Below are 14,791 nucleotides of genomic sequence, written 5' to 3'. Positions count from 1 at the left end.
TCAGATGGGACTGCTTTTAGAAAGCATTCCAGTCAGATCCAAGAGGTGTGGGTGATGTATTGATAGAATATCTGAAATGGGAAAGGGCCAAGGAAGGAGAAATAATTAAGTTATAAATACTGGACATAATTAAGAATCCTTCCCGTATTACTTGTATTTTTCTACTCTTCTACTGGCTCTGGATAAATGAGAGAAAGGAAATCTGTGTTTCTTGAGTCTATGGCATGCCGGTTTCTGTGCTGGATGCTTTAATTCACATGTGATACTTACAACAACCCCCTGAGATCTGTTAGAATTCTCTTGGTGTGGAAATAGGAGGTTAAGTTATTTGCTTAAAGTCACTGTTAAATGACTTCAGTGTGCTAATACATTGAGTCTAAATCCAGATATGTTTCTCGTAAAGAAGATGCTCCTTCCAACCTAGCACACTGTCTACCATTACTCTGCTGTCTTCCAGTAAGGGCTGAACCAAAGATCTAAAGATAAACATGCAAAAATCAACAGTTGACTCTATATTTCATCAATTATATACCAAGATGTGAGCTACTGATATCCCTACAGTCCCTTGAAATTAAACAGATCTCTATCTAAACACCAGAACATATACCAGCAAATAACTGTTTCGTGTTACACTCACTCCAATATATGACTGGCTCATCATCACATCACAAGGAAAAAATGAATTAGGGTACAGTATACACAGGAAAAGAAGTAGCTAAATTTCACCTGTAACAAGAAGATGCAAGGATGCTATAGAACAATCAGTGAAAAATCAATATGCTTTCTTGGCTCCACTGCATTCTAGAAATGGCCCAAGGTGAGCAGTCGCCTGGTATGGGTCACTGGGTCTGACAACTGTTTCTGAGAGAGATACGTTTCCATGCATCGAAAAATAAATCCAAGGTCAACGTGGACTGATTAATCTTTCCTCTAAAATACATGCAGGTTAGCACAACAAAAGAGGCTTGAGGTAAGGTTATGTGGTAAATACCAGAAAGACCCTTTTATTATTATAGAATACGTCACCGAATCAATAGCCAGACTAAGCTAAAACCTCTTGCTTACCAAATTCTTGTTATTTATCTGACAAATGTCTACTGAACACGTTCAGTTCAGTTGATCAGTCGTGTTCGACTCTTTGCAACCCCATGAACTGCAGCACGCCAGGCCTCCCTGTTCGTCACCAACTCCCAGAGTCCATCCAAACCCATGTCCATTGAGTCGGTGATGCAATCCAACCATCTCATCCTCTGTCGTCCCCTTCTCCTGCCCTCAATTTTTCCCAGCATCAGGGTCTTTTCAAATGAGTCAGCTCTTGGCATCAGGTGGCCAAAATATTGGAGTTTCAGCATCAGTCCTTCCAATGAATATTCAGGACTGATCTCCTTCAGAATGGACTGGTTGGATCTCCTTGCAGTCCAAGGGACTCTCAAGAGTCTTCTCCAATACCACAGTTCAAAAGCATTAATTCTTCTGCGTTCAGCTTTCTTTATAGTCCAACTCTCACATCCATACATGACTACTGGAAAAACCATAGCCTTGACTAGATGGACCTTTGTTGGCAAAGTAATGTTTTTCAATATGCTGTCTAGGTTGGTCATAACTTTCCTTCCAAGGAGTAAGGCTCTTTTAATTTCATGGCTGCAATCACCATCTGCAGTGATTTTGGAGCCCGGAAAAATAAAGTCAGCCACTGTTTCCACTGTTTCTCCATCTATTTGCCATGAAGTGAAGGGACCGGATGCCCTGATCTTAGTTTTCTCAATGTTGAGCTTTAAGCCAACTTTTTCACTCTCCTCTTTCACTTTCATCAAGAGGCTCTTTAGTTCTTCCTCACTTTCCGTCATAAGGGTGTCATCTGTATATCTGAGGTTATTGATATTTCTCCCAGTAATCTTGATCCCAGCTATATTAACAGTGATGAATAAATAAAGACAAGCCACAACCCTTCTTTCTAACAAACTCATAACCTAGCTGGGAAAAGCATTGTTTAAATAACCAACTACAATAAAATGTGATACGTTCTACTACGAATTCCTAATGAATAAGGACTCCCACAGGAGTGCAGAGGAGTAATTATTGCTTCCTGGAGTAGTCAAGATGCTTCACAAGTGTGTGTATTAGCAAATACAACAATAACAACATTAGACCTGAACCTGACCTCTGCGAAGGCATGGAGTTAAGGCAGTGGTACACAGCAAAGTCCAAGAATGGAACAGTGGTATGACTGGAATGTATAGCAAATAGCTGCAAACTCAAACGTTTCTAGGGTTCAAACAAATGGCAAAAAAGAGGCAAAGCAAACCTAGTAAGTAGTAACGATACTGCCTCAGTGTCTGAAGGACATGGGAAGTTGTGGTCAACTAGAATAGGCTTGTCTAGTCAAGAAAAGCAGAAGCTATGATGCCGACAAAGATCCGTACAGTCAAGGCTATGGTCTTCCCAGTGGTCACATACAGTTGTGAGAGCTGGACCATAAAGAAAGCAGAGTGCTGAAGAATTGATGCCTTTGAACTGTGGTGCTGGAGAAGACTCCCGAGAGTCCCCTGGACAGCAAGGAGATCAAACCAGTCAATCTTAAGGAAAATAAACCCTGAATACTTGTTGGAGGACTGATGCTGAAGCTGAAACTGCAGTATTTTGGTCATCTGGTTGGAACAGCTGACTCATTGGAAAAGTCCCTGATGCTGTGAAAGATTGAGGGCTGAAGGAGAAGAGGGCGTGAGAGGAGATGGCTGGATGGCATCACCAATGCAATGGACATGAACTTGGGCAAACTTCGGGAGATGGTGAGGGACAGGGAGGCCTGGCATGCTGCAGTCCATACGGTCTTGCAAAGAGACACGACTGGGTGACTGAACAACAAATGATTTCCAACCAACCACGGCTATGCAAAAATGGACATACCCAACACTTCTGATGTTTCAAGTGAAGAGAGAAATCCAGATTTCCATCCTAATTTTAAAAGTTCATCACCATTTAGAATGTTAATCCGATTAATTTTTAAAATTTAACAACATTATATAAGCTGAAACTAAATAAACATGTGGGCTGGCTTCAGCCTGCGGGTTGAGAGTCTACAACCTCTGATGCTGACTATAAAAGAGGAAAAAGCTGGGGATGTAGCCTACAGACAGTTCATGAAGGCCCTTGCATACTATGCCACAGAGAATGACTCAACCTTAACCCTGTAGACATCAAGAAATAAGAAGATAGATATTTCAGTAAAGAATCTTTCAAACTGTGTTTCTAAGAAGTGTTGTTTAAAATGCTTCATTAGTGGTATGATAAACACGGATTAAAGAGAGACTAAAAATGGGGTAGACTAGCTATGAGGTGATAATATTCGTCCAGATGAGAAATAAGTGAACGGATGAAACCCGTGCTCTGTGACAACCTATAGAGGTGGGATGGGGTGGGAGGTAGGTTTAAGACAGAGGGGACATATGTACACCTATGGCTGATTTATGTTGATATATAGCAGACACCAACACAATATTGTAAAGCAATTATCCTTCAATTAAAAATAAATACATTGGAAAAAAAAAAAGAAGTGAAGGGTTAAGGGAGAGCTCAGTGATGAACTGACAGCAGGTGTTGTGAGAAAGAGGAAAGAGCAAAAGAGAAGGGGTGACTTGGGGATAGAGTATGGGACTACCAAGTCAGAACTCCGATGCTATGGACTGCTCGAATGGACTGCTATAGAATTACAGTATCTCACCTCTCTCAAACCAAACATGGCTATTACTGCAGCAGACTTTTAAAAAATATTAGTTTCTAAGTTACTAATCAGGGAGGCTGTGATGGTTAGTTTTGGTTAAACTATGGTTAAATGTGACTGGGGTGCACAGATTAAACATTATTAAACATGATTTCTGAGTACATCAGTGTGAGGGTGTTTCTAGATGAGATTAACATTTGAATCTGCAGACTCAGTAGACAGCCCTCCCACTGTGGGTGAACATCAATCTGTTGGGGTTTCTGAATAGAACAAAAGGAGGAAAACAGAATTCAGCCCTGTTTTGCTTCTTCTCCGTCTGCTTGTGATAGGACACCTCATCTTATCTTCTCTAGCTTTCAGACTGAGATTTAAACCATTGGATTCCCTGCTTCTCAGTCCTTCAGACTCAAGGAATTAAATCACCAGCTTTTCTGGGTCTCTAGTTTGCAGAAAGCTGAGTGTGGGACTTCTCAGCCTCCATAATCATGTGAGCCAATTTGTCATAACGAATCTTGTTTTTTGTACATATAAAACTCTACATATATGTAAAATTTTTTCTATTGGTTGCTGCTATGGAGAATCCTGACTAATACAGGTGATTTCCAAACACCTAAGGAATTCAGCACATTAATGAGAACACAAATTCAGTTTGGATAAAAGGAAAAACTTATGTCTACGGAATAAAGGTCACCTGCAGTTAAAGATTACATTCTTAGGGGAATGCCTAGGATTTTGGCATGATCAATCACACAGACACTGACATTTCTGAAACTGTTTTTAAATTGTCAGCTTTCTTCATGTGGTTCTTAAACATGTATATCTACAAAAACAGTTTTAAAAGTATAACATTTTCATGAAACAACTGCTTTTTCCTAATATTTTTAACTTTTTTCCTGAGTAAAATTCACTACTGTGTTCTTCAGTTCTCAAGTTTAGCAGAGTATTTCTATGTTAGTTAGTTTGCATTTTCAGGTATCTTTTCTGGTCAATCAGAAACTCACTTCCATATTTTTACCAATACAATATGCAACCTAAGTAGTATATGACACCTCACTGAACCATGCTGTCCCTGCTCCCCAAAAAGTGATATTGAAAACTACTTCCATGAGGATACAGGTTAGGATAAAACCAAGTTGCTCCTGTATACACGCACAGTTGCATCAGAAGTCAAATCTTAGACGTCAGCTATTCATGTGAGTGAGCTTAACTGTTTGATCTTCTACCTGGGTTCTCCTGGGTTGATCAAGATAAAATTATATGATGAGATGATTTAGCAAAGCCTACAGTGCATTGCCCAGAAAGACAAGAAACAGGGAAACAGAGACAAGAACTTGGAAGACTACAGGAAGAAGGCAGGTTCGGCTAGCACACGTCAACGAGCAAAAGCTAATGATCTGAAACAACAGCCTTTGACACTAAAAATTCATACTTTTCTTCTATGCAAGATCATCATTTATCTTCCCCATACAGAATTAGTTACGTATTGGCTCAATTATACATTTCTGTGTGCCAGAATATACACAATATAGCTTTGTTAGGCAAAATAGTAACAACTTCATGGATTCACATGGTGCTACTTTGTAACTTAATGTCACTGAAAACTACAGTCGGGTAATGGAGAATGAAAGGGGATCTACCAACAGATCAATGTCTTACCTTTAAATTTATGCCTAACCTATGCCTTTAAATTTTTGCCATAAACTTAATAAACTTAGACATAGCCTTATAATTAATAAATAAATATCAGTGGACTAACTGACTGAAACACAGGAAGTAGAAAATACTTCACATTAAATCTTCAAATCAGATTCTTTTTCCTACTGGTCTAAACAGGGAAAGTGCTATTAACCTGTAATGACAATACATTAAGGACAATGCCAAGAGGAACACAAGGAAATCAATATGTCACTTTTGGCAACACTGTTCTCTACTAAGAGATTGTTTTTCATTCAACTGGAAGCTTTCTGAGTAAAGGAAACATGTATTATGCATCTTTTTATCCTCCACAGTACTTAGAGCAGCTTCTGGTATGAGTAAGCCCGTAGTAATGGCTACTGAACTTATAATTAAAATTCTCTAAGGAACACAGTTTTTATTCAAAATTAGCCACCAGGCATACCAAGACATTTAAGGTACTGGTGTATGTGGGAAGGGAAAGGAGCTTTATAGAAATCGTCAAAAATATGACCTTGGATGAGTATTCTCCAAAAAAGTGAGAACTCAGGTCTCTCTTTTACCTAAAATATAAACAGAATTTGTGTACATGTAGGCTTAGCAGCCTCTGGAGAAGGAAATGGCACCCCACTGCAGTATTCTTGCCTGGAGAATCCCATGGACAGAGGAGCCTGGTGGGCTACAGTTCATAGGGTCTCAGAGTCAGACACGACTGAAGCGACTTACCAGACACAGGGGGAAAACAAGGAAAAGACACCAGGTGGGATGAACAGGGATTGTCTGATGCAGCAAAGAAGTTTCTCTGCAGAGAAGCAGAAGAAAGGAAGGCTGGGATGATTTTCTTTTGCTCATTTCAGCACAGAACAGGACACAGAGGGCCAGAGCTTAACTGGGATCACAGTACAACAGCACCACCGTAAACCACTGAGCTGCTTCACAGTATTACCACCACCATCAAACCTTGGTTATCTCACATGAACTGTTACTAAATGAGTTCTGTTGCTCATAACTTACTTAAGGATTAGAAACCAAAGAATCAGAGCTTGTAGGGACTAGAGTTCACTTCACAAATTTTCAAACCTTTTTTACTCATATATTTTCTTCAAATACCTTACAAATGACTCTAGTACATTAAAAAAAAAAATCAGAAGTAGGGAACCTGGCACCATGGTTGAAGTACCTTCCAGAGAATCACAATGGATGCAAAATTAGAAAATGAGTGATGAGTCCAAACTCATTTGACAGAGAAGTTAAGAGCCTGCCCAGTCAATGAATGAAAAAGCCAGAACTAGAATCCAGGAATGTCAACATCACAGAGGGTTCTTCCTACAATACTTCATGCTGCTTCTGAAAAATCAAAGAAAAAGGACAGTCTCAATACTTACCATCTTTGTTCAGCCACTGCTTTCTTGTTCTGTACAAAAGGAGCTTGTTGTGGACATACGGTAAAAGGAACTTGACACACCAGCTCTCCACACCAAGTTTGTTTTCAACCAGGACTATGGGACTCCGGTTATACCTAGCTTCAGGACATGGGATCAGGCCAATTTCATCTCTTAATATGTAAAACATAAAAAGAATTAAAGGTAAGAATACTAACTTTAAAAAAATTTTCAAATCCTACAGAGTATTAAAAAACTGCACGTATTTCCTTTTCTTACAAATATTCAGTTCACCCACTGGATTGGGAGAATTTAAAAATTTCCTAATACTCACAAGAATATGGAAAAAATACTATTTGTACTTGTAGTGACAGGAATGAAAGCTGGTCTAATCTTTGAATAGAGATTTGAAAATATCTGTCAATTTTTAAAGTACATATACACTTTGACACAGCAATTCTACTGGTCAGAAATTATCCTATGCCAAGATATAAGAATTCATTGGCTATTCATAGCAACATTGCAATAAAACTTGTTAATACTCTAAATGTGTATCAAACAATGTAAGACTGGTAAAATAAACATGGGCCATCCATGTGATACAGTGGTAAAAAAAAAATGAGGTAAATCTGCATATGCTGGTATGGAAAGGGTGAGAAGATGTATGACACACAAAAAGCAAAATGCCAAACACAGTGTACAGCACAAAGCCCTTTTAAAAAGATACAGAGTTGCATTAAAAATTTCCTTTCTATAATCTTTTAAAAAGATACAGAGTTGCATTAAAAATTTTCTTGGAAGGATACCAAGAATCTTTGGGAGAGAGGGTTTTATTTTTATATAGTTTAAATTTTCTAATTATTTGTGCATATTAGCTTTGTTTTTTTAAAAATGTCAAAATGTATTTATGCTTGCCTGCTAACAAATATATGTAGGCCAAATCACTAATAAAATTATATTATCAGTGAGACTGTGAGCCATTTTTTGTCTTCTTTATAATCCTTTACACATTTCTAAAATAAAAAAAATATGCTAATAAATGTTGTTAAACCACAAATATTTCAAGATTTGATCATTTTCCTCTATGGTGGCCTCGAAATCCATTGATTCACCTCAACTTAAACTGAAAATTTACATTATTGGCAGAGATTTAACAAACAAGAGGGAGAGGACATATGTATACCTCTGGCTGATTCATGTTGATGTTTGGCAGAAAACATCAAAATTCTGTAAAGCAATTATCCTTCAGCTAAAAAATAAATACATTTTTAAAAATTTGATAACGTGGGGGGAAAAAAAAAATACATAGGGCAGTTGACTTACACAGTAAATGAACCAACAAACACCAAAATGTTTTTGTAAAACTTGTACACATGCCTTTCAACTATATAGAATTTACAGTTCTCATCTATAAACATCCTTTCTCAAACAGTATGTTCTTCCCTTAATTAATGAATAACAAAAAGCCTTTTAACAAGAGCAGTTGACATAAATACTTTTAGAGTGTCTAAGCAGATTTTTTTTAATGTGTTTTTAAAAAAACAGAATAAAGAACTGTTTTTCAGAGCTTGTGTGTGACATTATCTATCATGCTCTTGGCTTCCTCTGCCAAAAGTGTGTTGGCTGATAGATGCAAAGAGGAAACTTGTTCGATTACAGATTATAAGAAAAGACTCCTCTTTTTTGGTTAGGTCACCATCACAAGCTGGTGGGAGGCTGTGGAACTAAAATAAAATCCATCCTGGAAACTCTTAACTGCATAGTTCAGAAGTAACCTACTTTCTACTGATCACTTCTTTAGTGACACAGGCATATATCAGTAAAAGAGGGTGTGCTAGGGGTTGCAAGTCACTATTCTTTCAAGCTGATCTAACTCCCAAGAAGACTTTGGGACCTAAGGCTTTTTGTCCTGACAACTTACTCAGCTGATTCAGGGTGTTTTGGTACACCTGAATATGCCAATATTACCTAAACATCTTCTGAATACTACAATGAATTAGATACTGCATTAGGTTCTGAAAATGCAAAAAATGAATAAAATAAGGTGGTCCCAGACTACACAAAGCTGATGGTTTTGCTGGGGAGTTGTGTCAATATCTGTAATAAAATGTTAACACACTTTGCCATTCCAGTAATATAGATAAGGTTTTTAGGAAGAATAGGGCAATAATGCTGAGGGCATCTAAGGCCAATGTCCAGTATTTCTAAATATATTTTTGTATTTGGTGATATGAAATCTAATCTAACTCACTACTGGGATAACTAGCCACATGGTCTATAACTAACTAAATACATGATTGAATTGCTGATATTTTCTGGGGTTCAGGTGTTACTATGTAAAATATTTGTTTAAAAACAAATAGACTTATAGTAAAGAAAATAATAAACTCAGTGTAATTATTTCAAGAAAGTCTGTTTTCTAAGATCTAACAACCACTTACAACACTTAAAAAGCTGCAAAAGTCAATATGAATGTTAGAGTAACAGGAATAAAAGAATTCTAGCTTCTGGGTACAGTCCATTTTGGGGGAGTATTTTTTACTTAAATTCACAATGTAAAAACCTGCCTTGTTCACGACACCAAACATAAAATGCCCAACTAACAAACTGGTACCTAAATGAAAGGACAGAACCATTTGCACAAATAAAAAACACATTTCTTTAGTTTGGCTACTATTCTTCCAAGAAATGCTTTTACAAAACAAGAATGCCTTGGATATAGCAGGTGGCCAACAACTGCTACTGAAATGCTGATTATCAGTGCACTTCAGTGTTATATTCGAATAAACAGTTTTCAAAAACTATTGCTTCTTGACTCTCCAAAAGAACATTACCTCTGACTTCCTTCTAATGCAGGTCCGAATCCTAGTTCTGTCAATATGATATAAATACATCTCTCTCTGTATATATCATTATCTCTGTCTCCTATCATTTGGCCCCAGCAGACCTCCATTTTTTTTCATTTGTAAAATGGAAGTATTACATTATATTTCTAAATAAGGAAAACAGGCTGCTAGGTTTCATCCAGCTTTCAAAGTTTATAACCTAGAAACCCAAAAACTATTCTCATGCAAAGAGAATGAAAATGGTCATATCAGGGAATACAAAGCACTAGGGTGGGGGTTGGGGGATGGGGATAAAAACATTAGAAGAGAGGTAGCAGGATGCATAGACCTTAGTCTCCATTCTACCACTGATCAATGTGGACCTGAGTAGGCACACATCAGTATCCTCATCTGAAATACAGGAATGACAACCCTTTCCCTGCCACTTATGAAAGCAAGTAATACAATGTAAAGGATGTGGTAAGCTACAAAGTATCAGGCAAAGATGAAGTATATTATCATTAATTCAGTTAAGAGCCTGAAGTCAACCAGAAAAGTTCATTGGTTAGCAGATAATAGGAAGCTAAAGCAAAGAAAGCTAATAAGCCTTTGTCAAGTTATTTGACCCTAAGATACAGTGCTATGCTGCTTCCTAAAAATATAACATGTACTTTATAAAGGCAGGTAGGTCAGTAAGATTCCAAATAAGTGTGTTTGACTTCAGACTTCGCCTATGCCTAGTCCCACTTTTTTTCAGACACTTTAGAATTCCAGAATCATTCTGAAATTGGAAGGGGCTTCATTCCTCCAGTCTCTCATTTTGTCAGATGAGGAAACAGATCCACTAAGGTTAAGTGATTAACCAAGGTCACAGTGCTTATGGCTTAATTCAAAATCTTAGTCACTCCACATTATATGGTTCAGTTTTACTATTTGGGGACTATCCTTCCCTCACCAACAGGAAGCTGGTAAATACTACTTTTATAAATAATTGGACCTATTTCAGCTTAAGTGATGTTTCTGAAAAGTAGAGATAAGAGACGCTCTCTAAACATGAGGAATAAGGTCAGTCTTATGTCTCCATCTAGATCTGCGCTGTGCAATACAGTTGTCACCAGGCATGTGTGCCCATTATGTATGAATCAATCAAAATTAAATAAAATTTAAATTTTAGTTCTTCTTTCACACTAGCCACATTTCAAGCACTCAACAGCTATATATGGCTAGTGGCTACGATTTGGATAGGACAGATTAAGAACATTTCCACCATTATAGGTATTTCTGTAAGTGCCTAAGTATAAGAACTGTATTTTATACTTCCTATTTCTTTTTTTAAAATTTATTTTAGTTGGAGGCTAATTTTTACTTTACAATATTGTAGTGGTTTTTGCCATACATTGATATGAATCAGCCATGGGTTTACATGTGTTCCCCATCCTCAATCACCCCCCACCTCCCGCCCCATCACATGCCTCTGGGTCATCCCAGTGCACCAGCCCTGAGCACCCAGTCTCATGCATCAGCAGAAAAGATGGTAGCTCATAAACAATACGAGTTCAATCAATATTACAGTAATAAAAATTAGTAACTTTCTGGACAAGAGAACTTTGACATGACTCTAACTGCACTGTAAAAAGCTGCCCTTCACATTAGCACAGTGTCTGTCAGTTCAGTTCAGTCGCTCAGTCACATCCAACTCTTTGCAATCCCATGGACTTCAGCACACCAGGTTTCCCTGTCCATCACCAACTCCCGGAGCCTACTTAAACTCATATCCATCGCGTTGGTGATGCCATCCAACCATCTCATTCTCTGTCGTTCCCTTCTCCTCCCACCTTCAATCTTTCCCAGCATCAGGATCTTTTCCAATGAGTCGGTTCTTTGCATCAGGTAGCCAAAGTCCGCACATTAAGCTAATACCTGTTCTCTGGGTCAAGCCGTCTGTTGTTTTTCCAAAGTATTCTCTAGGAGTCAACCATACAAACATTTGCATGGTATTTTTCAGTTTATAAAGTGTTTCACATTCATCATTCAGTTGGCCAATATATTTTCTAAGAAACACAGGGATTCAAGTTAAGTCTAATATTTATAGTAGTTAAGTCTGTAGTGGCAACTAAGGGCAAGACACTGTGTGAGGTAATTTTCCTGTTTTCAGGCTGAGAAGGGGTAACCTATCCATGCTGCTGCTGCTAAGTCACTTCAGTCGTGTCCGACTCTGTGTGACCCCATAGACGGCAGCCCACCAGGCTCCCCCATCCCTGGGATTCTCCAGGCAAGAACACTGGAGTGGGTTGCCATTTCCTTCTCCAATGCATGAAAGTGAAAAGTGAAAGTGAAGTCACTCAGTCGTGTCTGACCCTCAGCGACCCCATGGACTGCAGCCTACCAGGCTCCTCCGTCCATGGGATTTTCCAGGCAAAAGTACTGGAGTGGGGTGCCATTGCCTTCTCCGAACCTATCCATACCCACCAGTAATAAAATCCACATTTCACCCACTGCATCTTCAACTCCTACTGGTTAGAAATTTTCAGAGACAAAGTCAATATGTTTACTACAGTAAATGTTGTCCAATAAAATTATAATCTTATATTTGTAGGAAAGAGGAAAAAAAAAAAAAAAAGAAAAACTTTTTTTTATAATACTGAACAATATAATTAAGTACTAATTTTGATGTTAACTAGTGCTTTTTCTTTTAACTAGAAATAGACCCTTTACATTTTGGAAGTAAAAGCATTAGTTAGATGAGGGGAAGAACTATGAACAATTCTGAAAAGTCCAAATGTCCAAACACATTTTTAAAGTTACACTGTAATACTACTGAAGACATTGTTACTACGGGGAATATGCACTAATATATAGCTGAATATTAAATAACAAGTTAAGCTATTTACATTTTTCAGTTCTACATCATTATTTCATATTATTTCTAATGCCCAACTTATTTCAAGCTTTAAAATATTGTATGACCCAAATGCTTATTAACAATTTTAAGTTATGCATTGACAGTACATCGATGAGATCTCATCATAAAAATGCAACTGGGAGGGGGCAATTAAAATCATTTATGAGTTTTAATAAAAGCGCTTCCCAGGTGGCTCAATGCTAAAGAATGCCTGCCTCCCAATACAAGAGACTTGGGGTTCAATCCCAGGATCGCGAAGATTCCCAAGAGAAGGAAATGACAACCCACTCCAGTATTCTTGCCTGGGAAATCCCATGAACAGAGGAGCCTAGCAGGCTACAGTCCATGGGGTTGCAAAGAGTCTGACACAACTTAGCGACTAGAACAAGAAGCTTCAATAAATTATGATCCAGAAGAATTGGGATGTGTTCCAAACTGCATTGTGTCAACCTGCCAGGCCAATGAACACTCAATCTCAGGTTTTTCAAACTAAGATGAATACTGTACATTAGAATTCTTTCTAACCTCCTCCTTAATTTATTTAAGAAATTAATTCTTTAAGAAAAATAACCCCAAATGATAAGAAAACAGGCCCTTCGTTTGTCCAATTTTTTTTCTTGAGGATGTCTCTTATTTGCAATAAAGCTCTCATTTTCAAAAAGGAACTGAAAGACTGATATACAACAAGGCATCAAAGCATTCTTTAGAAGGCCCAGTACCCTCTATGGTTACTGCCAGGAAATGATTCCAAACACTCTCATTCTGAAAAAGGCACCAGTCACAAGGGGAAAGGAAGTGGATGCTGTCAGAGGTGGCAGGTGTGTTTTGAGGCCAGCAGTGTCCTGTTTTTAATGAGGCACAGCTGCACGTCTCCAATTGTGTGCCCCAAGGGAGCAAGACATCTGAGAGCATCACCTTGAAGGAAAAGAACATTTCATTTAGATGAAGGTTTGGCATCTCTTTTAAGCAGAAAAACTGAAGGAGTTAGAATGCTTAAAAAGAATAATTCATGCGTTCCAGTTTAAAGAACAACAACAACAAAAATAAACTCCACAAGCAATTAGATAAAGTGAAAATAATGTATTAATAAAACGGGACTCCCTGTTTATTTCTTTTGAGGAGAGGAAAGGAAGGACAAGAAAAGAGCTACACTCTTGGTTCTTCCTTATTCTTTTGTATAATGTGTAAATATATCTCTCCTTTAATACTTTCCTTTTTACTGGTTACATAAAAACAGAAGTATCAGAGTGAATAGTTTCTTCTGGGATCTTCCCGGAGAGCTCTTAAGTAAAATGGAAAGGAAGGAGGGAAAAGATACATGTGCCAGTTTCTGTGGTGTCCTACTTAAAGAGGGTAGCAGCTTTTGAATTAAAAAAAAAAAAAAAAAAAAAATATGCTCCCTGCAACTATGAATCAACTAATGCTAAAAAGTATCAAGGTTTCTTTCATTTACTTTACACCACACAACCTGCGCTTACTGAAGCCACACTCTTGAGAATGCCCTGTTAACCTTTTAAACAAAATGCTTCATCGAAATCCCTCTATAATCTTAGGACAAGTGAGGGCAAAGTCAAAAGCAGCCTCAAACTACCTTGAGCTAGTAAACTGAGGGGTTTTTGCACCACAGAGAAGAAGATGATCGGTAACCCCTTCTTACCAAGGTCCGGGATGAACCTCAAGAGCTGTGTTAACAAAGCACATAACAGACCACACCGAGTGCCTGAAACGGATGTAGGACGTGGACACACGGGTGAAATCTTTCGAGTTTCGTGAACTCCTGGGAAAAGGGTTGGAGGGAGGAGAACCAAACAAAGTCACTACGATTTGATTTTCCGAGGTCACTTCTAAGGATGAGCCCGCGAGCGAGTTCCGGTAGCGGAAAGCTGGCCCCTCGGCGGCCGACAGCGGTCGGGGACCGACCAGGTTCCATCCGCTCTAGCGAGGAGGGCGCGGGCCAGGACCCGCCATCGGAGGTCAGCTCCAGGCTTGACCCCGCCCCCGCCCGTCCCCGACGACCCCCGCAAGCCGCGGAGGCGGGGGCATAGTCGGCGCGCGACTCACATGTGCGGGTTTCTCCTGAAGGCATTGGTGATGTCCTTCACCACCCGCTGCACCAGCACCGCCACCTCTTCGCTCGTCTCAGCCATGTTGGCGGCGGCCGCGGCGGCTCGGGCGCGCCTCCGGGAGAGCGCCGAGCAGCCCGCGGGAGTTCCGCGGGGAGCGCGCGCGTGTGCGCCGGTTTGGCCGCGCCCCGCCCCCACCGCCGAGGCCGCCGCAGAGCACTTCC

At 39.1% G+C, this 14,791-nt stretch overlaps 1 protein-coding gene across 6 annotated transcripts in view; it reads right to left on the bottom strand.

Annotated features, from left to right (window-relative positions):
* The window catches only part of PTAR1 (protein prenyltransferase alpha subunit repeat containing 1), a 50,005-nt gene extending 35,256 nt beyond the window's left edge, over positions 1–14,749 (bottom strand). For 2 of the 6 annotated variants that reach the window (XM_070375783.1, XM_070375789.1), the window contains exons 1-2: positions 14,566–14,749; positions 6,781–6,950 (exon numbers count right to left, since the gene is read on the bottom strand). In XM_070375783.1, coding sequence (XP_070231884.1) covers positions 6,781–6,950; positions 14,566–14,651 — 256 coding nt within the window. In that variant the 5' untranslated portion in view covers positions 14,652–14,749. Of the gene's footprint in view, positions 1–6,121; positions 6,198–6,780; positions 6,951–14,565 lie in introns of those variants that run through there. The other 4 variants (XM_070375785.1, XM_070375787.1, XM_070375784.1 and 1 more) reach the window with 4 other exon arrangements.
* Between the last annotated feature and the right edge of the window lie 42 nt (positions 14,750–14,791).

This window comes from Bos mutus, chromosome 8 (genome assembly GCF_027580195.1).
Source record: "Bos mutus isolate GX-2022 chromosome 8, NWIPB_WYAK_1.1, whole genome shotgun sequence".
Taxonomy (NCBI): Eukaryota; Metazoa; Chordata; class Mammalia; order Artiodactyla; family Bovidae; genus Bos; species Bos mutus.
The sequence above is the reverse complement of the archived record's forward strand: the minus strand, read 5'-3'. Positions and strand labels throughout refer to the sequence as shown.